At 33.5% G+C, this 21720-nt stretch overlaps 3 protein-coding genes across 4 annotated transcripts; 1 reads left to right on the plus strand and 2 right to left on the minus strand.

The window, feature by feature from the left end:
* Positions 1-412: 412 nt before the first annotated feature.
* LOC111015321 (uncharacterized) lies at positions 413-1158 on the minus strand. Its single transcript, XM_022290316.2, has one exon. It carries the CDS (start codon positions 1081-1083, stop codon positions 829-831), a length of 255 nt encoding a protein of 84 aa, XP_022146008.1. The 5' UTR covers positions 1084-1158; the 3' UTR covers positions 413-828.
* Positions 1159-7416: 6258 nt separating this feature from the next.
* Positions 7417-10667, plus strand: LOC111015256 (uncharacterized). Its single transcript, XM_088124803.1, has 3 exons — positions 7417-7884; positions 8089-10141; positions 10236-10667. The coding sequence occupies exons 2-3, from the start codon at positions 8188-8190 to the stop codon at positions 10388-10390; spliced, it is 2109 nt and encodes a 702-aa protein (XP_087980929.1). The 5' UTR covers positions 7417-7884; positions 8089-8187; the 3' UTR covers positions 10391-10667.
* Positions 10668-12040: 1373 nt separating this feature from the next.
* On the minus strand, positions 12041-19754 carry SPA2 (SPA1-related 2). Of its 2 annotated transcripts, none has more exons than XM_022290236.2 (8): positions 19399-19754; positions 17304-18802; positions 16589-16746; positions 14212-15040; positions 13723-13869; positions 12918-13235; positions 12736-12795; positions 12041-12622 (listed from the first exon to the last, which is right to left on the minus strand). In XM_022290236.2, the coding sequence occupies exons 2-8, from the start codon at positions 18759-18761 to the stop codon at positions 12431-12433; spliced, it is 3162 nt and encodes a 1053-aa protein (XP_022145928.1). In that variant the 5' UTR covers positions 18762-18802; positions 19399-19754; the 3' UTR covers positions 12041-12430. The 2 variants fall into 2 exon arrangements, with proteins under 2 accessions (XP_022145928.1, XP_022145929.1); XM_022290237.2 differs by having other exon boundaries at positions 17304-18805.
* Positions 19755-21720: the final 1966 nt, after the last annotated feature.

Genomic DNA, 21720 nt, shown 5'->3' on the forward strand with positions numbered 1-21720 from the left:
CTTCAAATATGACTCTTCTCGGATATTTAATTATTTTCATATCATAATGATATTTGGATGAACATTTATAATAATTATGGACATTTTTTTTTCCTGATACTTCATCAATATTTTCTCACGTCCCCAAGAGATAGTTGCATGGTAGCTTGGGGCTTCAAGGAATATCCTTTAGGTCTTGGGTTCAAGTCAAGCAATAATCTCTTGTGTATATATGGATATAGAAGCCTCTTACGTATGTACGGATATAGAGACAGTACGCATACTTCCAAGTATAGGGACATAAAGGCTAAATGGTCGTCGACTCAGGGTATGCGTTGCATCCTACATTATATTAATGTTAACATAAAAAGCGAGACTATGTATGTGAATTTTAAGCTTTTAAGTCACATATATGTAGGTATCAAGTCGAAAATGAACGATATAAAAAATACTTCATTGAAAGTTTAAAGACATAAAACATAATAAGATTTAAATATTACATTTATTGTGGTATAATAACAAAGTTTTAACAATACTTGGCTGCTTACGAGGTGAGAATCAAATCTTATCTCCACCATGCTCGGACATTTAACAACTCTTTTTATTAAAAGAAGTTACTAATTTGTTCCTTCCTATCTCTTAAATGTCAAAAATGGTGGACAAAAATTGTGGTCACCAATAAGGAGCCAAGTAGGTATCTTTCAATATTCTTGGATATACTTAGTGGTTTCACCTACTAAAAAACTTAAAAGAAACATTCTTAACTTTTTCATATGAACGTACTAACACAAAACACAGAGTAGCTAACAGTAAGTAAACTGATGATTTAAGGTTTGAAGTTTCTCATAATCAATATTGATCACAAGGCCAGAGGAAGGCTCCCATGGCAAACTTCCGCTTCTGGGCGACGTCTCCGACTATCGGGAGGCCGTATTCTTTGAGAAGGCAGTCCAGTTTCCACTCCGGCATGGCCTCATAGTCACTCTTCTTGTACCTTGGGTAGTGAAGAGGCATCTGAAACTGATGAAACTGCTTGCTCACTCGCTGCTGCTGCTGCTCCACCCCACCCATCATGCCGATTGTCTTCTCCGGCAGCACCGTCATTGATCTTGGTCGGGTCTCTCTGCTAGATCTTCGTTTGGTTTTGTTTGCTTGTCCTGCAAATGCAAATGGTGGCGGAAGGCTGGGTTTTTATAGGCATCATGGGGGAGAGAAATGAATTGATTGAGTTTAAAGTAGGTGTGGTAGCGAGGCTGCATTAATACTCTGGGTTGAAAGCGAAATATTTCGGTTATATTACATTCCCCGAAGTTTCACGATCAAACAAATAATTTAGTCGAAGTGTTCAAGTAAGTGATAATTGACATATATCTTCAATTAAAACGTTGTGAATTTGATCTCCACTCCCACATATGGTAATAATATATATATATATATATATATATATAATTTAACCTTTCTTAAAAAAACATTTAATTTAACCTTTTTGTACATATAGGTTTATATTAAAGATGAGGAGCGAATATTCAAATTAAACATGAAATCCTACCAAAAATAAGCATGTCCACGTTTTTTTTAAGGAAACATGGCTGATTTACTTATAAGCAATCAAAATAAGAATGAATCGGAATGAAATCAATCAAAATGAGAATGTTATTATTTGATGTTGTTTACTAAAAATTTTATGGAATCAAAATAAAAAACATTCCACGGTTTGGAATTGAAATAGGAATGAGATATATAACAATTACCAGTATAACTTTTCTTATTTATAGTTAATTACAAATATATTATTATACTAATATTTTTAATTAAAATATTTAATAAATTTTAATTTATTTTAATTTGTTATTATTTTATTGCATTAAAAATATCTTTTATTATAACAATTTGTTTAATATTAACAAATCCTCAACCCATCATTAATAAAAAAATATTATTAAATTTTATTGTTCTAATATTTAATAATAATGAAATCTATTTTAACAATTTTATTGATATCTTAATTAATAATAACAAAATTAAATTAAATAATTAAAAAATAAAAGAAATTTGTAATATTTTATAATAAAATCACATCAACTAATAAAAGTTGTATAAATTTTTATGACAAGAAAAAGTTGTATAAATTTTTATGACAAGAAAAATTATTGGTAAAATAAATAAAAGAACAAATGATAAAAGTGTAAAATAATTAATGAGAAAAAAGCTATGAGTGTCATTAATAGGTGAGAGAGAAAGAGTAAAAATTGTAAAGTAAATATTAAAAACAAAGAATTAATAAACAAAGAAATAATAAAATGCGATTAGTTAGAAAGTTATAGATCTCATTCATAGATAAGAAAGAACAAATAAAGTAATTATTAAAAATGTGTTGGGCCTTATTGAGATTGAGATAGGGGAAGAATCTTATTAAACTTTTTTAGGGGAGTGATTCCTAAGTTTGAGATAGGTTCTACATTGATCTCCATTCCTATAATTTAGTAAACACGATGAAAGGTTTTAACTACCGTTACTTGATTTCCATTTCTTTGAAAGTCTGATTGTTTGTTTAATTGATTAAGGTATATGATCAAAAGTTAAAGATTAAAAAAAAATAATAAAAAAATAAAAAATAAAAAAAAAAAAGTTGACCACTTGAATTACATTTCATATAGGTGAAAATTAATCTTTTATGTTAAAGTACTTCTTACCCTATTTTTTCATTAAGTTTATGAGATCTCTTATTACTAGAGGGATACATAACAAAATTCAACATACATTAAAATAATGTACATGTATACGACATGCTATTTCGAGAAGAAAGATCTTTGTAGGATTAATGATATTTCTCCCTGGGTCTTCATCGAGATTTTAGTACTATTTCTTTCTTCAAAATTAGATATTTAATAAAATGAACTCTACAGCGTGACGTTTTGTATTAATAACTTGAAGGTGTATGCAAGAAATCATATTATTAATTGATATATAATATTTCTCTCTTTGGTACCATCTTTTCAAAATGCAGCAACAAAATAACTTATCAAACCGAGTGTCTCTGTTACTACGTCGTCTTTTATCAATGATAGACGACGTATGGGAAGTTTGAAAAAATATACAAAAACTAACAATGTAATTTTCACCCTTATAGTATTTAAGAAAATGGTTGAATTGAATGAATTGGGTGTTGTTATATCATTATCAGAAAGAATTGAGAGATTTTAGAAGGAATACAGAGAATTGAATGCAAATGGTAATTGTATGTATCACTAAAATAAATGCATGATGGTAAGATTGAATGGGTGGTGTTGAGTGATTGATTTGTACAAAGATTTGAGGCCTCATATTTTGAAGATCCTTTTCCCTTTCACCACTCACACTGAAACTAATAATTTTCCCAGTTGCTGCCTTCATGTGTTGGGCGATTCTGACTTTGATATTGATTAGTTTCCATGTTAGATTTTGAAATATTGTACATGGAATTAAGATGAGAGAGAATTCTAGAGAGAGAGTTAATAATGTTGAGTAGATACAAATGAAGGGTACTAGAAGTTGGTAGGAGAGGTAGCTTGGTGTTGAGGTGGAAATAAATGATTCGTCTGCCACAACGGTAGCTTTATCTCATCACTTGACCCGAAAGCTAAAGGTCGGCTTAAGTACAGGTCAAGCTCAATCCAAACTCGATTCAATGTCAACGTATGACGTCTGGCCTAGTTTAGTCCATTTATAAATTGGATTGAATATAATTTGTTTTTTAAATCAAGGACAATGTCATATTTAAATTAAGCCATTGAGTCAGCTCAAGCTGATCCAATGTAATAAAAAAACATAATAATATGTTAATGTATAATTAATTAGTGTTGAATGTTATTATTTATTGTCATTTTCATTCCTCTAAGATTAATATGGTAATACAATTTATTTATTTAAAAATAAGATATCTTAAATTGTAAAAATATAATATAACACAATTTATTGATAATTAAAAAAAAGTAAAATAAATAAATAAACAAACAAATTTCTAAACCTAAAAACTTAGTTCGAAAAAATATTTAAAATATAATTTATTATATGACCTAATTTAAGTTAGATTTACTCCCACCCATTGAGTTAGGCCATGTATGGCTTTGAATCCAAGTTTTAGTAGTTGACCCGACCTAAGTCCGATTCAAACAATACTTCAGACTCCTAAAACTTAGACCTTAGACCTTTGATTTTTTAGGTTAGACCGAGTCGAGTCGAACCAATTATGACGATAGACGTTGGTAGTGTAACTAGAATTGATAAAACTTTCAATTACTACAAGGTACCAAATACTACTCCTTTCTGTTCACATTATTTTTAATATATACACCATGAAGTCAACGGAAGAAATCATAACCAAATAGGTCAATGTTGTAGGGCTTATTGCGATTTTATTATGCTGAAAATTTTTGTAGCGCACTGTATCTCCTCGTTAAATTTTATTTTTTTCTGGAATGAAAATAAAGTTTTATATTATCTAAGCGAACTTAGATAACATATATCCATAAATAAATCGAATGGTTGTCGGGTTACTTTTATCTTTATAATAAAAGAATTTTTTTTTTTCACATAATACTTAACTTTATATTATTTAAATAATTTAATGTAATGCCAATATAAACTCAATTCAGCCCTAATTGATACTTATCTTTGATTAAGAAGTCATAAATTCAAAGTTCGTACCCCACACAAATATGACGTGTCAGTTTTCATTGAAATGACATTGATTTAAAAAAAAACCGAAAAAGTTAATGAGTAGTCCATTTGGTCATCCCAATTTTAGAATTAAATGACATTGATTAAGAACAAAAAAAAAAAAGTAAAAACCAAGAAATTTCAAAATAATAATAATAATAATAATAATAATAATAATAATGTCAATGATGCATGTTAAGAATGTCTGGAAAAAAATAAATCCAATGATGAATTTTACTTAAAAAACGAACTAACAATAATGATCTAAAAATGGTGTATAAAATATAGGATAAAAAATAGTGTCAGAAAAAAAAAATGAAAAGAAAATATTGGTATAGAGAAATCATAAGTTAATATACAATTATGGAATGAAAAATATTTAATTGTTTAATTAATATAGATTACTTTTTGAAAAATAATCCTTCACTAATGATAATGAATATAAATTTTATCAGAAAAAAATAACATAACAAATATAATAAGAGGATATTTAAGAAAGTAATCTAAAGACAAAAGGTTCTCCCTTAAAGTTAAATTTGTTCATGTAGATAATATTGAAGATGGACATTGGTGAAGGGAGAACTTAATTGATAATCCTAATCTCAACACAAAATTATGCATAAGGACCAATTTTGAGTGTTCATTTTTCAAAATATCTTGACCTATTAACTTCAGCCTTGAACTCAAATATCCAAAATTCTAATAATTGGACTTAAAGATCATGACTTATTAATTAATGTACACGTACTTTCTTGAGGCAACTAGAGAAATAACTATATTAAATAGAACGATTTGAAAAATAGTCGAAACTATCTAATATTGTAAAAATGGCTATCATTCCATTGTACAATTTAAATTGGACAAAAATACCTTTAAATAAGTTGGCAAATATTATACTTTTTCTGTTGGTGATAAATATACCCTGAACTAACCAGTACGTGGATTTTAGGAAAAAAAACTTACAAATAACTATACAGAATCAAACTTTTTATTATTTGAAATTGTAAATTTAAGGAAAAAAACTAGAGGATTACATTCTTTGAACTTCGAGATTTGGAAAAAAAAAATCAAACTTATAAAATCAATTATTTAGACTCATGAAATTAGGAGAAAAAAAAACTATCAAAGGCTAAATTAAGTTGTAGTAGAGAAAATTAGAATGAAAATATGGATGGAGCAATCAATATCGTAGCATTATTGTTTCAAAAAATATATATTATGGCAGTATTAACTCACCCTCTCCAAATGCAATAGGGCACGTAGAGATTGAAAAACAGATAAGAGTAGAAAATGTTCTCTCTTTTTGAATTTTAATTTTTCGAAAACTATTCATATTCATAAACGAATCCGAGATTAAATTTTATAATTTTAATTTATTGTGGTTATAAAATTTTCTTTCCTTCTTTTCTTTTCTTTCTTTTTTTTTAAACGCATCATTGAAATCTTAAATAATTTATAACGTAAAATTTAAAGGATTATTAATTTATGGGAAAACTCATTTTTAACTATATCCATAGTTCAATGTGTCAATTTAAAATTTCAATTTTCAATCCTATCAAATTGAAACCTATTAAGTAAGGTAATCAACACATTCTCCATTACAGCCAACATTCTCCATTACAAATTTTCCAAAAGAGAGCAAATAACAATAATAATAATAATAATTTGTACAAATAGCACTCACTTTACAATTTTGCAAAAATAGCAAAATCGGGAGGCTAAACCCACGCTATTAAAGCAAAAAAGTCCAATAAACATGGAGCCTAAATAGTGATTTACATGATATATACACCTAATTTAATAATTTATTGATATACTTGACCATGAGTACTAATACACTAAACATATATTTGATATAAATGTTGATATACCATCGATATCTTGATATACTACTTCTCTTCGTTGTATTCACTTTTTCTTATTGAATTATGCAGTGTCATTTATATATGATATGAATTTTTATACACCAGATTTGTTATATTACTTAAGAAGTATGATATACCAACGATACATCTGATATACTTGATATGAATATTGCTATATCAATAATATACTTATACTATTGATGTACCTAACAATCTAAAAGGATAAAATCGAAATAACTAAAAAATCAAAAATCAAATTTAAAATATTCGGTCATATTTAAAAAACCGAAAAGTTGGTGCTATAATTGCAAATATTTTAGTTACCATTACAAGTTTTTCAAAATCAAATTGGACAAAATACTTAAATTAAAGTCTATGGTAGAGAGTCTTATTCAACTGTAACAACATTTATCCTTAGCCATAGATTTTTTTTTAACAAAAAAAAAATATATTCAAAGATACAGGAGTACTAACGAGTTTATGGTTTAATTCCACTCAAAATCGAGTCATTAATTGGATTAAGTAGAGATAAAAAGGACAAAAAAAAGATTCCCACAAATTTCTGAGTGTTTTAAAATTCAATCTCTATTTTTTTTCTGAGTGAAACTGTAGTTAGTTTACCAGCTCATATTGCTTTGGTGCAGTTTTCTTTTTTGTTTTTGTTTTTTTGTTTTTACACTTTTCTAGTAAAAAAAAACACAGCGAAATTACAGACAGAATAAGTTGTCCCTGTCCGCAGTCAATCAGATCCCTTTTTTAATTATTCTTATTTTGACTGTGTTTATCACCTGAGACAGAAACGCCGCCGTTCGCCTCCATTCTGTCCGCATCTGAGGGGTTAAACGGTGCCGTTTTTGTTTATCAAATTTATATTTTTTTTTCTTTTTTTCTTTTTCCTTTTGTTTATAAGTGCATGCAAATAAAACGGAATTTCAACGGCCACGCCTCCATTTTCCTCTAACGAAACGACAAAGTTCATTCCCAGAAAAAAAAACTGCTTCTTTTTTTTTTTTTTCCTTTCTTTCTTCTTTGTCTTCTGATTCTTTGATTAATATTCTCGTACATCTTTGCGCTGATCAAATTCGTCGTTACAGTAATCCGACAAGAAACCCCCCCTCGAGATTTCCGTTGTTTATTCCCCCCCTCCCCTTTTGCTTTCGCTTTCTTAGCCGTTTTGGCGATGTGATTAACCATTAATCGATCAAAAACCCCCCTCCAGGTGTTTGACGTTTTGCCCCAATGGGGAAATAATTCTCGAACTGGGTTTTTCTTGAGGAATTTCATTGCACTGCGTAGCTTTTGGTACTTGATTCTGAAAACAGAGGAGAATTTTGAAGTGAAGGTATGGAATTTGATTCGGGTTTAAGCATTTTTTGGGATTTAAAGTATTGAATTTGGCATTAGCTTTTTGGGGAATTTGATTTGTGTAGCGGTTGACTGTTCTTTTTCAATACGGGCAATTGATCATTCTGTTCCACATTCTAGAGTTTTGGGATTTCTTCCCTCTGTGCTGATAGCTTCATTCTTTTGTGATTAAAATCTGTAGGCAGTGGCGAAGTTTTTTCGTCGAATATTAAGTCAGAGTCAGGAGACGGTTTTGTGAATTTGTGGTGTTTTCTTTTGGATTTTTCCTCTCTGGGCCGGGATGGAACAATTCCGGCGCATCGGAGAGGTATTGGGAAGCTTAAAGGCTCTTATGGTGCTGCAAGATGATATCCAATTCAACCAGCGCCAATGTTGTTTGCTCCATGACATGTTTAGTTTGGCTTTTGATACTATTGCTGGAGAGATCAGAGATAATCTGAAGCTTGAAGAGAAGAATACCAAGTGGAAAGCTCTTGAACAGCCCTTGAGGGAACTTCATAGGGTGTTCAAAGAGGGAGAGCTTTATATTAAGCAATGTATAGACTCCAAAGACTGGTGGGCCAAAGTGATCACCTTCCACCAGAACAAAGACTGCATTGAATTCCATATCCACAACTTGCTTTCCTGCTTTCCTGCTGTTATTGAGGCAATCGAGACGGCTGGAGAGATATCGGGGCTCGATCAGGACGAGATGCAGAAGAGGAGACTTTTGCTTTTGAGGAAATATGACAGTGAATGGAATGACCTGAAACTGTTCCATTGGAGATTTGGGAAACAGTACTTGGTCCCTCGGGAAATATGCAACCGGTTGCAGAATGTTGGGAGAGAAGATCGATGGCTGCTGGTTGAAGCGCTCAAGGAGAAGATATCGGGGCCGGCTGCTTTGAAGAATGAGCAGCGGCTTGGTGACTTATTGATAAAGAAATTGAACGACTCGGAGCCATCGAGTGGGAAACTTTTCCCGAGTTCGGTTTTGTTCGGGACAAAGGATTATCTGGTAAGGAGACGGTTGGACGGAGGGCAGTATAAGGAAGTTCAATGGTTTGGGGAGAACTTTGGTCTGAGACAGTTCACAGTGGAAACTGAACAAACAAATTCTGAGATTCCAACTCTTCTATCACTTTCACATCCTAATATACTGCAATATCTGTGCGGATTTGTTGATGAGGAGAAGAAAGAGTACTTTCTTATTATGGAGTCGATGACCAGGGATCTTTCTTCCTACATGAAGGATAACAATGGAGCCAGGAGAAGAGTCTTGTTTCCTCTGTATGTTGTGGTTGATATCATGCTTCAAATTGCTAGAGGCATGGAATATCTCCACTCCCGAATGATCTATCATGGAGAGTTAAACCCTTCCAATGTGTTTATGAAGCCAAGGAACTGTTCAGAAGGCTCCTACCTCGTTAAAGTCTGCGGTTTCGGTTTATCGTCAGTCAAGAATCCACCTCTCCGAAACTCAACGAACCAAATAGAAACCAACCCTTTTATCTGGCATGCCCCGGAAGTTATGGCGGAGCAAGAACGACAAGGTCCAGGAACAGGAACTGTTTCTTCTTGCAAGAAAACGGAGAAAGCAGATGTTTACAGTTTTGGGATGCTTTGTTTTGAGCTTTTGACTGGAAAAGTCCCATTTGAGGACAGCCATCTACAAGGGGAGAAGATGAGCCGCAATATAAGAGCAGGGGAGAGACCCCTCTTCCCATTTCCAACTCCAAAATATTTGGTGAGCCTAACCAAAAAATGCTGGCATTCTGACCCTTCTCAGCGGCTGTCTTTCTCTTCGATTTGTCGAATACTCCGTCAGGTGAAGAAATTTCTCGCCATGAACCCTGAAAGCGATCAACCTGATCTGCAAATGCCTGCCGTTGATTACTGTGAAATCGAAGCGGGAGTTTTGAGGAACTTCTCCTCAGATGGGGTTGGAGATTTGTGTTCAGTCTCACAAATTCCATTCCAAATGTTTGCTTACAGACTAGCAGAGAAGGAGAAGACAAATCCAAGCAAAATCAAGACTTGGGACTCAGCAAGTGATGTGGTCTCCATGAGCAAAGATGATTGTGCATCCATTTACAGAGATGACACAGCTTCTGTAATAGAAGATCCTTTCACCATCCCTGCAAGTGACACTAGGTCCCTTTATTCTGATATGAGATCTGTATATTCTGAAGCTCCATCCAAGAAAATGTCAGCCACAAAGAAACTTCCAGACACAAAGATCAGAAAAGCCACAGGTTAGAATTTTGGTTTCCTTTATTCAAAACTTCTTATTAACAAATAGAAATTTTGGCCATAACTGAAGAATGCTTGTGGTTTGGTTTTACACAGGAACCCCGGAAACAAAAACACGAGTGGCTTCGCGAGCGACTACACGAGCTCGAATATTGAAGACTAACAAAGATATCCTGCTACCATTTTCGAGCCCTTTGAGCAAGGGAAGAAGAAGACCAAATGGCCATGTCTCGGATTCGGAAATTCGCTAGCTTTTTCTTGCTTCTTCACAGATGAAAAGTCTTTTTGTAGAGCTTTTCTTTCTTTTCTTTTTTTTTTTTTTTTGGCATTGTTGTGAAATTTGAGTCACTGTTCAAGTCACATAGATCAGATTCATCATTTGTTTTCTTTCCTCTTACAGAATTAGTTGTTAGCTTTAAGTTCATCTTAGCTTCTTGTAATTAAGCTCACTAGAGTTTGTGGACATCTCAGAAGAGTTTTTTAACTTATAAGAATCCAGTGCCGATGGAGCTTCAAATTTTTGGTTCTTGTCTTCTGTCATAACATATGAAAGTTCTTCACCGTCTCTTTGTTTTGTTCTTCTGAGGATGAGATGTGCAGGTTTAACATTAGTAGACAGCTGCTCTTCCTCAGATGGTTCGAAGGAAGAATCATTACATCTCTCTCGGAAGCCTTTTCTTTTCATCCATCTCTTTATTTCATTTCAACACTTTGATAATTCTTCATCTGAATTTTGTCTGCTTTTTTGGGTTTTTGTTACAAGCAATGCACCATTCAACATGTAGGAAACAGATGGATTGTTAACTTTCAGATTCAACCTTTCTATGATTTTGTTCTCCCAAAGGCAATAGATTGCAGAATATAAAGGAATTTGAATTCATTGGGGATAAAATAGAGTGTGGGAAGACAGGCGAAGAAAATGCACAACTAGATAAAATAGTGTGGCATGTACAGTATAATCCTTTTTTAAGGTAACATTGTAACAAAACTATAAAAGGATTCAATTTTTACTTCTAATTTAACAATTAACTAGTTGAGTTAATTTTTACTCTAAACCTTTCAATTCATCGTATTGAACTTTAAATTTATATTAATGTTTGTAATTTTAATCTTAAATTTGAATAAGTAGTGCAACTATTACGTTTTATAATGTTTTTTTTAGTACAACATATGGAGATAGGGATCAAACTCACAACATTTTATATAGAAATATATGCTCACTCTGATACGTTTTATTAGACTTTCGTATGAAGAATCATTAAACAAAAACATTATTATTTAAATTCAATGAATTATTAGAGGAGGCCCAATACAAAATGGATAGAATTTCAAATAAATGCAACACTTGAAGTCTTGAAGTTCAAAGCTCAATTTTGTAGATTGTTTTGTTAATACTTAGTTTTCATTAAAACTAATAAACTTCAGGATGGGAGATTCCGTAGAAATTGAACAGTAGAACGAAAGAAAAAATTGAAATATTTTTAATTTATCCAAAGTCTAAAAGTTCAATTGAGTGAATTAAAATTAAAATTTTCCCTAAATTTAATCATATATAGGTAGATATACAGAATAATAATAATAATAAATAAAATAGTGAAATAGAGTAATAAATATGATTTTTTTTTATTTACTATAATACAAATCACCAAGATAGGGATTACTCCGTTGAGCTGTGCAATATAAAAGAAACCATAGTAATAGATAAATCAATTAAAAATTCACTAGTAAATATATGGTCTAGAATCCTCCATGAGCAGCCAAAGCCAAAGGTCAGAATCAGAATGGATATCCCATTATCCATTGTGGCTGAATTAACCCGCAATCCAAACCAACAATATTCTAGAAATTAGAAATGGAAACCATTCTGCTTAAGGAGAAAATCACAAACCAGATAGCAAGTGTTCAATCTCAATATGGCAACCATTCTGCTTCTTAATGCAGCTTTTATAACTAGCTGTTGGGTAAAATTACAATCACGAAAAGAATTGAATAAATTATCAGTTAGAACCAGTGTTTGAGACTTCAGAGACATATATATTTCTTTTCTTTTTTTAATATATACAGTCACTAAAAAATCTGAGGCAGCTTTTCAATCATATGGGCTCAACTGAAGAGGGGAACGCGTGGAAGAATGGAAATATGAGAAGAAAAATGTAAGTGCTGTTACCATTTTTATGTTTAGTCTCAGAATTGGGCTTCAGTTCAGATATTCTGTCAAATTCACGAGCTGTAAAGCGATTGAAGATGACCATATTGGTCGAGTTATCTCAGAGGATCAGTTTTCACACTCATCAAACCATTTGGAGTACTTTTATACACCCACTCGAATTGGCTGCCACAACCATGTCGGATTTTCCTCTCCAGCATACGCTTGAAACAAACTGTCCATTGTCGTCCTCGGTCTCTTTTCCAGAAATCGGGTCAATAGAACCAAACTTAGAGGAAGTCATTGGCATTGGCAGAGACCTATGGTAAGCATATACCTGGAGAAGAGTTCAAAATATGCCATACATGAGAGAGACGTAATCTTAGTGCAGGAGTTTCTTCCATTTGTTATGAAGAACGATTTTGTATCCGAAGAAGATAAAAAACATACCTCATTTGTTTCTGAACCACAAGCAATGTAGCCATTGGAAACGGATAAACCCACAAAGTTCTGGCAGTAGAGGAGACCAGAGAATTCAGTCAGTGGAAGGACAAAAATAATGAAGAAGCCAATTCAATATACTTATATATTCTTAATTTGAAGGGGGTTCGGAGAAATAAAAGGAGACCAACCTTTTCATTAGTGTGACCACTGAGAGTTAAACTGCAAGCATTGGTAGACAAGCCGGTAGGATTGGTTCTATTGAGATCCCATAGCTTCAACGTGTTGTCGGTGGATGCAGAAACAAGGGTCTCCGAGTCCAAGAATTTCACATAGCTTACAGCTTTCTCATGGCCACCCAATACACACCAGGGGGCTTTAGTATTCCGAAGATCGAAGCAGTAGGTTCTGTAATCAGCAGACCCAAAAGCCAGCAAATGAGTTGAATGAGCAGAGAACTGAACGCAGCAGACATTTGCAATGTTCCTGATAGTGCTCAAACAGTTCTTCTGCAGTAAATTAATCACAATGATCGATTAGTTCAAGAAGAAATCAAGAGGACCAAGAAAGTTTTATAAGTAACAAAGTAAACGATGAAATAAAGATATTATTCGGCATTTACATTTAACATGTGATCACGCCAAATTCTTAACATTTTACATTTGAGGAACCGAATCAAGAATGGTTCTTCAAGCTTTTCAGCTCTTTTTTTATTGGAAATAGTGAAGTTCCAAGTCCACGTGTTCTAGTAAATAAAAATATAAAAAACGGTGATTCTTTTCAAACAAAATATCTATCCAAAAGAGAGAAAATTACTCGGGAATAACTATTAGTTGCACTTTTAATGGTCATATTAAAAAAAATAATGGAGCTTCTCTTCCTTTACTAATATTAAATAAAGAAAAATGGGAAAGAAGAGGAGAGAGAAATAATCCAGGAGGTTTAAGAAAGGAGAAGGAGAAGGGGAGAGAGAGAGAAAGAGAGAGAGAGCCATGCCTCATTAATACTCCAAAGTTTTACAGCACAATCATCACTTCCACTGGCCAATTTCGTAGGATGCACTTGGGAAAAGTCAACAGACCATGCCCTCTTCTCATGTTCATTGAATTGAGTAACCTCTTGACCTACAGTTGCATCCCATAACTGGAAAGCGATTCAAGAAAATGGAATTGAGAGTGATACCCAAAAAAGAATAATAATAATAGTAGGAGTTGAAGAATGTAGCAGAAGTATACATCTGATAGCACGTATTGAACAGTATAAGTGGTTTCAGATGTTAAAATTACGAAACTACTAGCTCAGAATCATGAAAGTTAAATCACTAAAGAGTAACAAGGGACCCATACAAATCTAGGCAGACTATGAGGTAACAATACTCTAGCCTTACAAATTCAACACAATCTCAATAACTTAGGCATAACTTAAAAAAAAAAGACATGGTGCTAGGCTATGTCTGTAATTTCCATGGCATAACAGGAAACATACCTTAACAGCACCATCATAATCAGTTGAAGCCAGATAGTTCCTGATGTAGCTATTCCAGCAAATACAGCTAAGCTTTGATCTGTTAAACATTTCAACTGCAGGATAATGAATATCCACTGACTCATTAAAGAGTGAATTAAACTCAAATATCCTTATTTTCTTTGACACTCCAGCAGCAGCAAAATAGTCCTCGTCCCGATCAAAACTCAAGGAACAGATTACATTCGAGGAACTGTTGAAATCGCCATTTCTTAGTACCCCACGTACTTCAAACTTACTATAACGAGAATACTTGCAAAACCCATCAAAAAAGACACCTAAACGATCACCATGACTCCTCTCATCATCTTTTTGTGTTAGATAGCAGTTCTCACGAGTTCTCAATAAATCTTTATCTGTCCGTATTGCTCTATCATTCTCAGAAGGATTGACTTTTGATCGCATGGAAAAATAAGCACTTTCAAGTTGACTTATATTCTTTGCTATTCTCTCTTCATTAATATGTGATATCGTCACCTGAGGGCGCACATCTGAACTTATATATCCTCCACGAAAGATCAAATCATCCCTTTGATCCAGGGTATTACACAAGCCAGATTTATCCAAGGGTTTGGCTGAACTGCGTCTTTTATTGACTTCTTCAATATCTGATTCTAGATACCGAATATTATCCACCAACTTTGAGGCTTGTTTCTGCTTCTGTTCATTCAATGATGCGAGAAACTGCAATAATAACTCCGATTCAGCCTCTTCCTCGTCAATAGATGTTGAAATTTCTGCTGCCGTAAAACTTGCCATTCCATTAATTATTTCTGATTCTAAAATTTCCCTGTCCATCCAGAAATTCTAAAATCAGGTTATTTTACATACAGGAAAAATGAATAAAGATCACAAACAAAGAAAACATGAACATTCATTTAATCATCAGTAGATAGAAGTAACCAAGCAATATTAATAGAAATCCAGTTAAATTACTTTCCAATTCAGGTGCTTCTTTGACCATTGTATCAATTTCATCTGCATACCTTAAATTTTGCCCCTAAACTTTGTTTAGTTCATTCCTGACAATGGTCCCTGCCATAGACAGCTGATGTTTATTTGACAACAATGTGCCATAGACTGTCAACCAACCTTAGACCCACACAGAGTATATATATAAATATTTTTTCTCTCTTTTTTTTATTTATTATTTTTTTTCCTGACAAGAGACGGATGTATTAACCACAAACCCAGAGTCTACGATCCAATATACGCTCCTTTTTGCCTTCCAGATTTTCCCTTCTTTCCTAACCAGATATAATAAATTAGAAAAATTAGCTTAATTCTGAAACTATTGGCAACAATTAAAAAATTCAGCCCTAATTCTGAACCCATTAAAAAACTGTCACCTAATCGCATCTTGTTAAACTTGCTGCCATATCCACAATCCATTAACCTTCATTAATTTTAAACTACAGGAACGAAACTGAAATAGTGGTCGAGTTCAGGCCAATATGAACATAACTTAATGACTAAGGCATTTTTCGAAGAGGTCGAAGGTTCAATCCCCACCTCTATACGTGTGATGTTCCCTTAAAAAAAAATAATTTAAGCTACAAACTATAAGAGGGCACCAAAATGATAAAGATGCTAAAGTCCATGACTAGGGAAAACAGAAAACCTCTTATCCTCTTACTTGAAATAAACTGGAATTTTCCTCTAATCCACCAGCTTAAAACAATATACTCAATTTTCAGACCAAAATATGGATACAACTCCCACAGTCCAACCTCAAGAACCAAAGATCTGATAGCACATTGAATAAAAAGAAATGATAGACACAAAAACGTCATCTCTTCTCCAATCGTTTCCCATTAAGAAGGAATATTTGTTGCCTGAGCTTGAAAGACCATAGTACGATGTAACAAAAAGAGGCCAACTTTGCATATATTTGCAAAACAAACAAACAGGGACAATAAAAAAAAGAGCATAGCTAAGCGGTAATTGGCATATACCTCCAACCATTAGGTTGAGAGTTCGATCCCCCACCCCCACATGTTGTACTCGAAAGAGAGAGTAACAACCCAACTAAACTAGTGGATTTGGTAAGTAATATTGCATGAAGATGATTTTCATTTTTACATGCATGACATAACATATATGATTCAAGATATGCGGACATGTCAACATATACTTACCTAGATTGCATGCCAATGTCATAAGTTAGAACTGTCAAGCTTCGAATACATCTACATTTTTTAAGATCTATCAAGCCCTTTCAGTCAAAACACCTTTTACCAAATCATGAAGGATGACACTCTTAAATAAGTATTTAATTCTTAATATATAATGTTCATTCAAACACAAAGACTTGTGATCTGAGGTAGACCACAATTACCTTGTCGTCGGACGAGATGCGGGTTCAGGATGAATTAGCCAAAGACAGAACCCAACTTCCTTCAAATTCTCTGCTATAAAGTTAGGAGGAAGAATCCTCTCACGCAAATCTGACATTGCTGCAGCAAGTGCGCCATCTGATTCAAACTTCCCGAGTAACTGAAAGAAATAAAACATATGCATTTAAGAGCCATTTTCAGGACTGCTAGAAAGTAATTGAGCACAAGAGATGGGAGACACCCCCCCCCCCCCCCACCACCACCACCAGAGAGAGAGAGAGATGAGGGGTGGGGGACCGGGGTGAAACGAAACCATAATAGGCTAAACGTGACAGGAATCAGTTCAAGAAAGCAACCAACATGGAAAGTTCTAATATATTATAAATTTTACACGCCCAAAGGCTATTAATCAAGTGCAGAAACACAAATTAGAATTATGCCTCAACATCTACTTATGGAACAGTGACACTAACAAGAACTAAAGTCATGCATAGCTGCACATCCTAGGTTGATCGAACCTTTGAGAAAATTTCTACTTATCAACAGTTTCACTCAACCTTTATAGAGAAAAAGCACCTTTTAACATTCTAGTTCATGGATATTGGATAAAAACTCTTTTAACCCCAATTAATTGATAGTAGCATTTTCAACATTCTATTAATGAGTGAAAACACTTTCAACTTCTTCATATCAATTAAACCACAACTATCTTCTCACCTCAAAAAGAAGAACACCAAGAGAGAATATATTTGATTTAGCTGAGCAGCATCCCGCATCAAGTTCCTCTGGACTTGCATACCACTTCTCTTCCAATTGGTCACTTACTGGAGTCTGAGCAGAATTATACGCACAAGGGCCAGCAGGCTTGCTCCAAACCCCCTGTTCTACGAAATGTTCATTCTTGCAGTCCCTAGTATTTGCAGTTTCAAGAATGGCACCAGATTTAAAAGCAAAATGAGAGTGCCGGGCCATAAGACTCGTATTCTGGACATTTTTTTGCTTTTTCGAAGATGCACCAAATGACAAAAAGTTTCCCTGCTCTAATGGCCTTTTCCGAATCAGACGGCTGTCTGAATACTGACTATCTTTAACCATAAGACTTTCTGAGATTTTCCCTTGAATAAAAGATCCAAAGTACCTCACCTGATTTTTCGTCAATATCCTGAAAGAAGATGGACGTAAGTCATGAAACAAAACCCCCCGAGCATGAGAATGATCCACCAGTTCAACTATGTGCCTAAATATATACAAGCATTCAATTTTATTTACTTTGTGGTGGGGAACTTTAAGCCATTCTCTCAGACTAATCCCATCTAAAGCAGAACCCCGAAGTTGACGCTCAGATTTCTTATACAAAGGGGGCATGACAGTTTTAACCTCATGCTGTAATGATGAGTCAGATGCCAATGTAATACCCCCAGCATTCCTCACATTCTTAGGGTTTCTATGTTCAACATTAAGGCCCTCCAGTGGTACACCTCTATGAATGATACCCTTGCCTTTCAAGGTATTTTTAACAAAAAATTCAGGAAAGCCTGATTTTGATAGAATCTTGGTCCGAATGCTGCCATGAGTATCACCACCCTTATTGTCATTAGCCTTCATTTCTACCAATTCTTCTCCACAATCATTATGACTGACTTTTCCAGCAAAACCCTCAGGAAAAGATGTGTACCCACCATTATCCAAGCCAGTGGATACTGCCTGACCATTGTTCTTGTAAGAAGTATCAATACGTGAACTCCCACTTCCTGAACCACTTGCCAGCTGGTAAAGATGTTGCCACTGACTATGCCTAGAAAGCAGCCGCGCTCTATTGTTTGATGTACCAATAATTGCTAAATTGGAACCATTGTGATTTCTCAATGTTAGCTCTTCGACCATCACACCAGCATCATCCATACAGTGAGGACTGCACTCCGGTTGATCGGATACTTTCACATTGCTTATACACCTATTCAGATTCTTACCCTCTAAAATGTCAGTAAATTCATGAGGATAATCCTGTGAATAGCCACCGTCAATAGGTATAAGCATTTCTTGTGATTCAACCATGTTGCCATTTTCAGGTTTCAGCATATAATCACCCTCCTGAGCATCTTGCCTAACCTTATTTTGGACGTGCACATCCTCTGTTGCGTCCAATAGCATCATTTCCTCGCTCACTTCTTCCATCCTCTCCAGACTAACTTCATTCTATCACATACTTGATTGCCCTGCTATCACAACACAACTTGCGAAGTCAATACCACAAGCCAAAAACCAATTTTTTCAATTCTTGAAAACTCCAGACAGAAATAATCTTCTTTGAGAAAAAGAACCGTAATTATAAATTTTAGACATTACTAACAGATTGAAAGGAACAACATATGCTGGAAACAAATAGGCCATTCAACAAAATTGAGCAACGGAAACAGGAAACTCAAGGTTAAAGATGCAGACGTGAAGGAAGCGCAATTGATTCATCAGTATAGAACTTGAACCAGTTCTCACTCACACACACAATAGGGAGGAGCACACGCAAAGCATCCATTAAGAATGGTGATTAAACTATCCACTCCCTAGCTCCAATCATTATGAGCAGGAAACAAAAAGGACTAACAACAACCAAAATCAGTAGAAGTAAAACTAATTCCTGAAAAGAAAAAACTGATTTAATAGAGTAGAACAATGATTGAAATTTGACAGGTGTGGATATGAAACGGCCGATAATGCTAGTGCTCCATCTAGATGATGAAACCATAATTTAATTGGAGCAAATGAATTAACATTCCAAAACTCGAACATAGCTTAAATTACGGGAAGAACTCACCTCGAACCTGCCCCCAGCACGAATTCTCTCCATCTATCAAAACGGAAACAGAAGAACTGCAATATAAAAACTGCCACCTCCATCCATAATTCATCTTCACTTTCCCAGCAGCCAAACAGTAATGAATTCCCCGCCAGAAAAAAAAAAGTAATAATTAAGAAAAAAAGTTCAACTAACAATCTACTTCAGCAATTATCCGACGAGCTGAGAAGCACACCAAAGCAATAAAAGCGCAGAAGATAAACCAGAAATTAAGCAGAGCAGAAACCCTAGAAAATAGAGAGAGATGCGTGTGACAGCTGATAGAAAGCAGAAAACAAAATATCTTTTTGCCTCGCTTTCTCATCCGCAACAAAAGAGAGAAAAAAATTCCTGTTTTTCTTTTATAATTTTTTTTTCTTTTGGTAATTTTTTTCGTATAACTATTTTATTTTATTTGTCTATGGATTCTAATAGTTCGGAAATTTAAATTCTACTCAATTTCGAAGGAAAAAAAAAACTATTTTATTTTTTTAAGTTAAAAGAAAACGGAAATTCTTCGGATAAAGTTTCCCTCACGTGCCTCCATTTAAAACTTTATTATAAAAAAAATAGATGATTAAATTAGAGCCATCCATTAAACAAAAAAATTTTAAATTATTCATTGATTTTTAGTTTAAATCATAGATTGTTCTTGTTCATTGAATCAAATTTAATTATAAGTATTACACTTCCCGAAACATATAGCAAGAACTACAGTGGAAATATTATTAAAATATATAAAATTAATATTTAAAAACATCCAGCTTCAGCTTCAGGGGTTCTAACGATAGGTTGTGGTGATGCCACGTCGGGAAGACAGTGTGGGGCCCCTGGAAACGCGGCCAACTCATCTAAGCGGCTTAGATTTGGGAGGGAAAGTTAAGGGACACGTGTAAGCCATCCAGTGATTGGATGATCGTAATGACGAAATAGGGTTCACTCAGAGAGTATGGCCCTCCAATGTGAATCTGACATTCTGACCGTAATTTTACTGTTCGTGGTTTCCAAATTCGTAATATAATATCATGTAATACAAATATGGTTAATATTTTTAATTTTATAGAAATATTGATAAAGCCTCGATAATGATATTATCGATGAATACTTCTAGAAAAATCATATTAATAAAAATTTCTTAACAAATGTTATCTAAGTTTTTACTTTTTTAAATAAGTTAAAATTTATGTCCAGTTGACATTATTTTTTTTATTACGATACTATGAAAATGTCGATTCATCCCTTATGTTGATGTCAAATTCATAAACCTATTGAAATATTGATGTAAATGTCAACACGTCAATAAAAAAAAATTTAGTATGTTGATGCAAACTAAAGAATCATTCCTTCCCATTTAGGATTTGTTTTAATGTTTTATTAAGAAAATGGTAGAAATGGAAGCAAAAAAATTTTGAATATGAGCACCCTAACAACACAGAGGGAATCATGACTTCCCTCTTACGAATATGAAACTTGGGATCTTTGTCGAGGTACACCAGCTTCCCACAAAATTTTTCTTCATTACAGCTTTGGTATAATTTAGGCATTTGAATGTGTTCAATATATGCATTCAAATTAACTAATACCATCTATTGTTCTTCATTTTTTTTCCTTTAGTTTTCTTGTTTTGAGGTGGTCCAATGTAGAGATGACAGTACTTTTTGTATTATTTGTTGGAATCAATAATTTCATCGGAGTATGATTTCATCATGAATAGAAGTCAAATAAATAATATTGAAAAACATAAAGAAGGTACAAAAATTTTAACCCAACCCTCTTGAGTTAAGGAGATCCTTGCTACAGATCAACCAAACCAGCTATATGAGTCATTTCAAGATAAATTCAAACCAATAAATGTTTTTCTTGAAATAACATCGGCACAAAAGGGAATAAAATTCAACGGTGGTAAAAATATGTAATTTGTGAAACTTTTTTATATTCAATTTTGTTAAGACAACATTTTCTATTCAAAATTGCATATCAATGTAGCTTAAGTAATATTTATTTAAAAATATGCGTCTTGATTTGCATAGGAACATTCTCCACTAGTTTTTTACCATTCAATTAATTCTTTAATTATTTGTTAATGTAAAGTTGTTAGATTTATTTATTGAAAAAGAGATTGTTCAAACAAGTATATATTTTATAAAATTTACAAAATAAAATCTTTGGTGGGGATCGGGCATGACAATATGTGAGAGTGCTAAGTTTCTAAGTATTTGGAGGGCTAGGAGGGGTCATTTTTTTCCTTTCATTTATTATGCTTAATTAATCATGACATTGTTAAAAAAAAAAATATTGTGA

This window comes from Momordica charantia (assembly GCF_013281855.1).
Source record: "Momordica charantia cultivar OHB3-1 chromosome 6 unlocalized genomic scaffold, Mcharantia_2.0 BLBB01000006.1, whole genome shotgun sequence".
Lineage (NCBI taxonomy): Eukaryota > Viridiplantae > Streptophyta > Magnoliopsida > Cucurbitales > Cucurbitaceae > Momordica > Momordica charantia.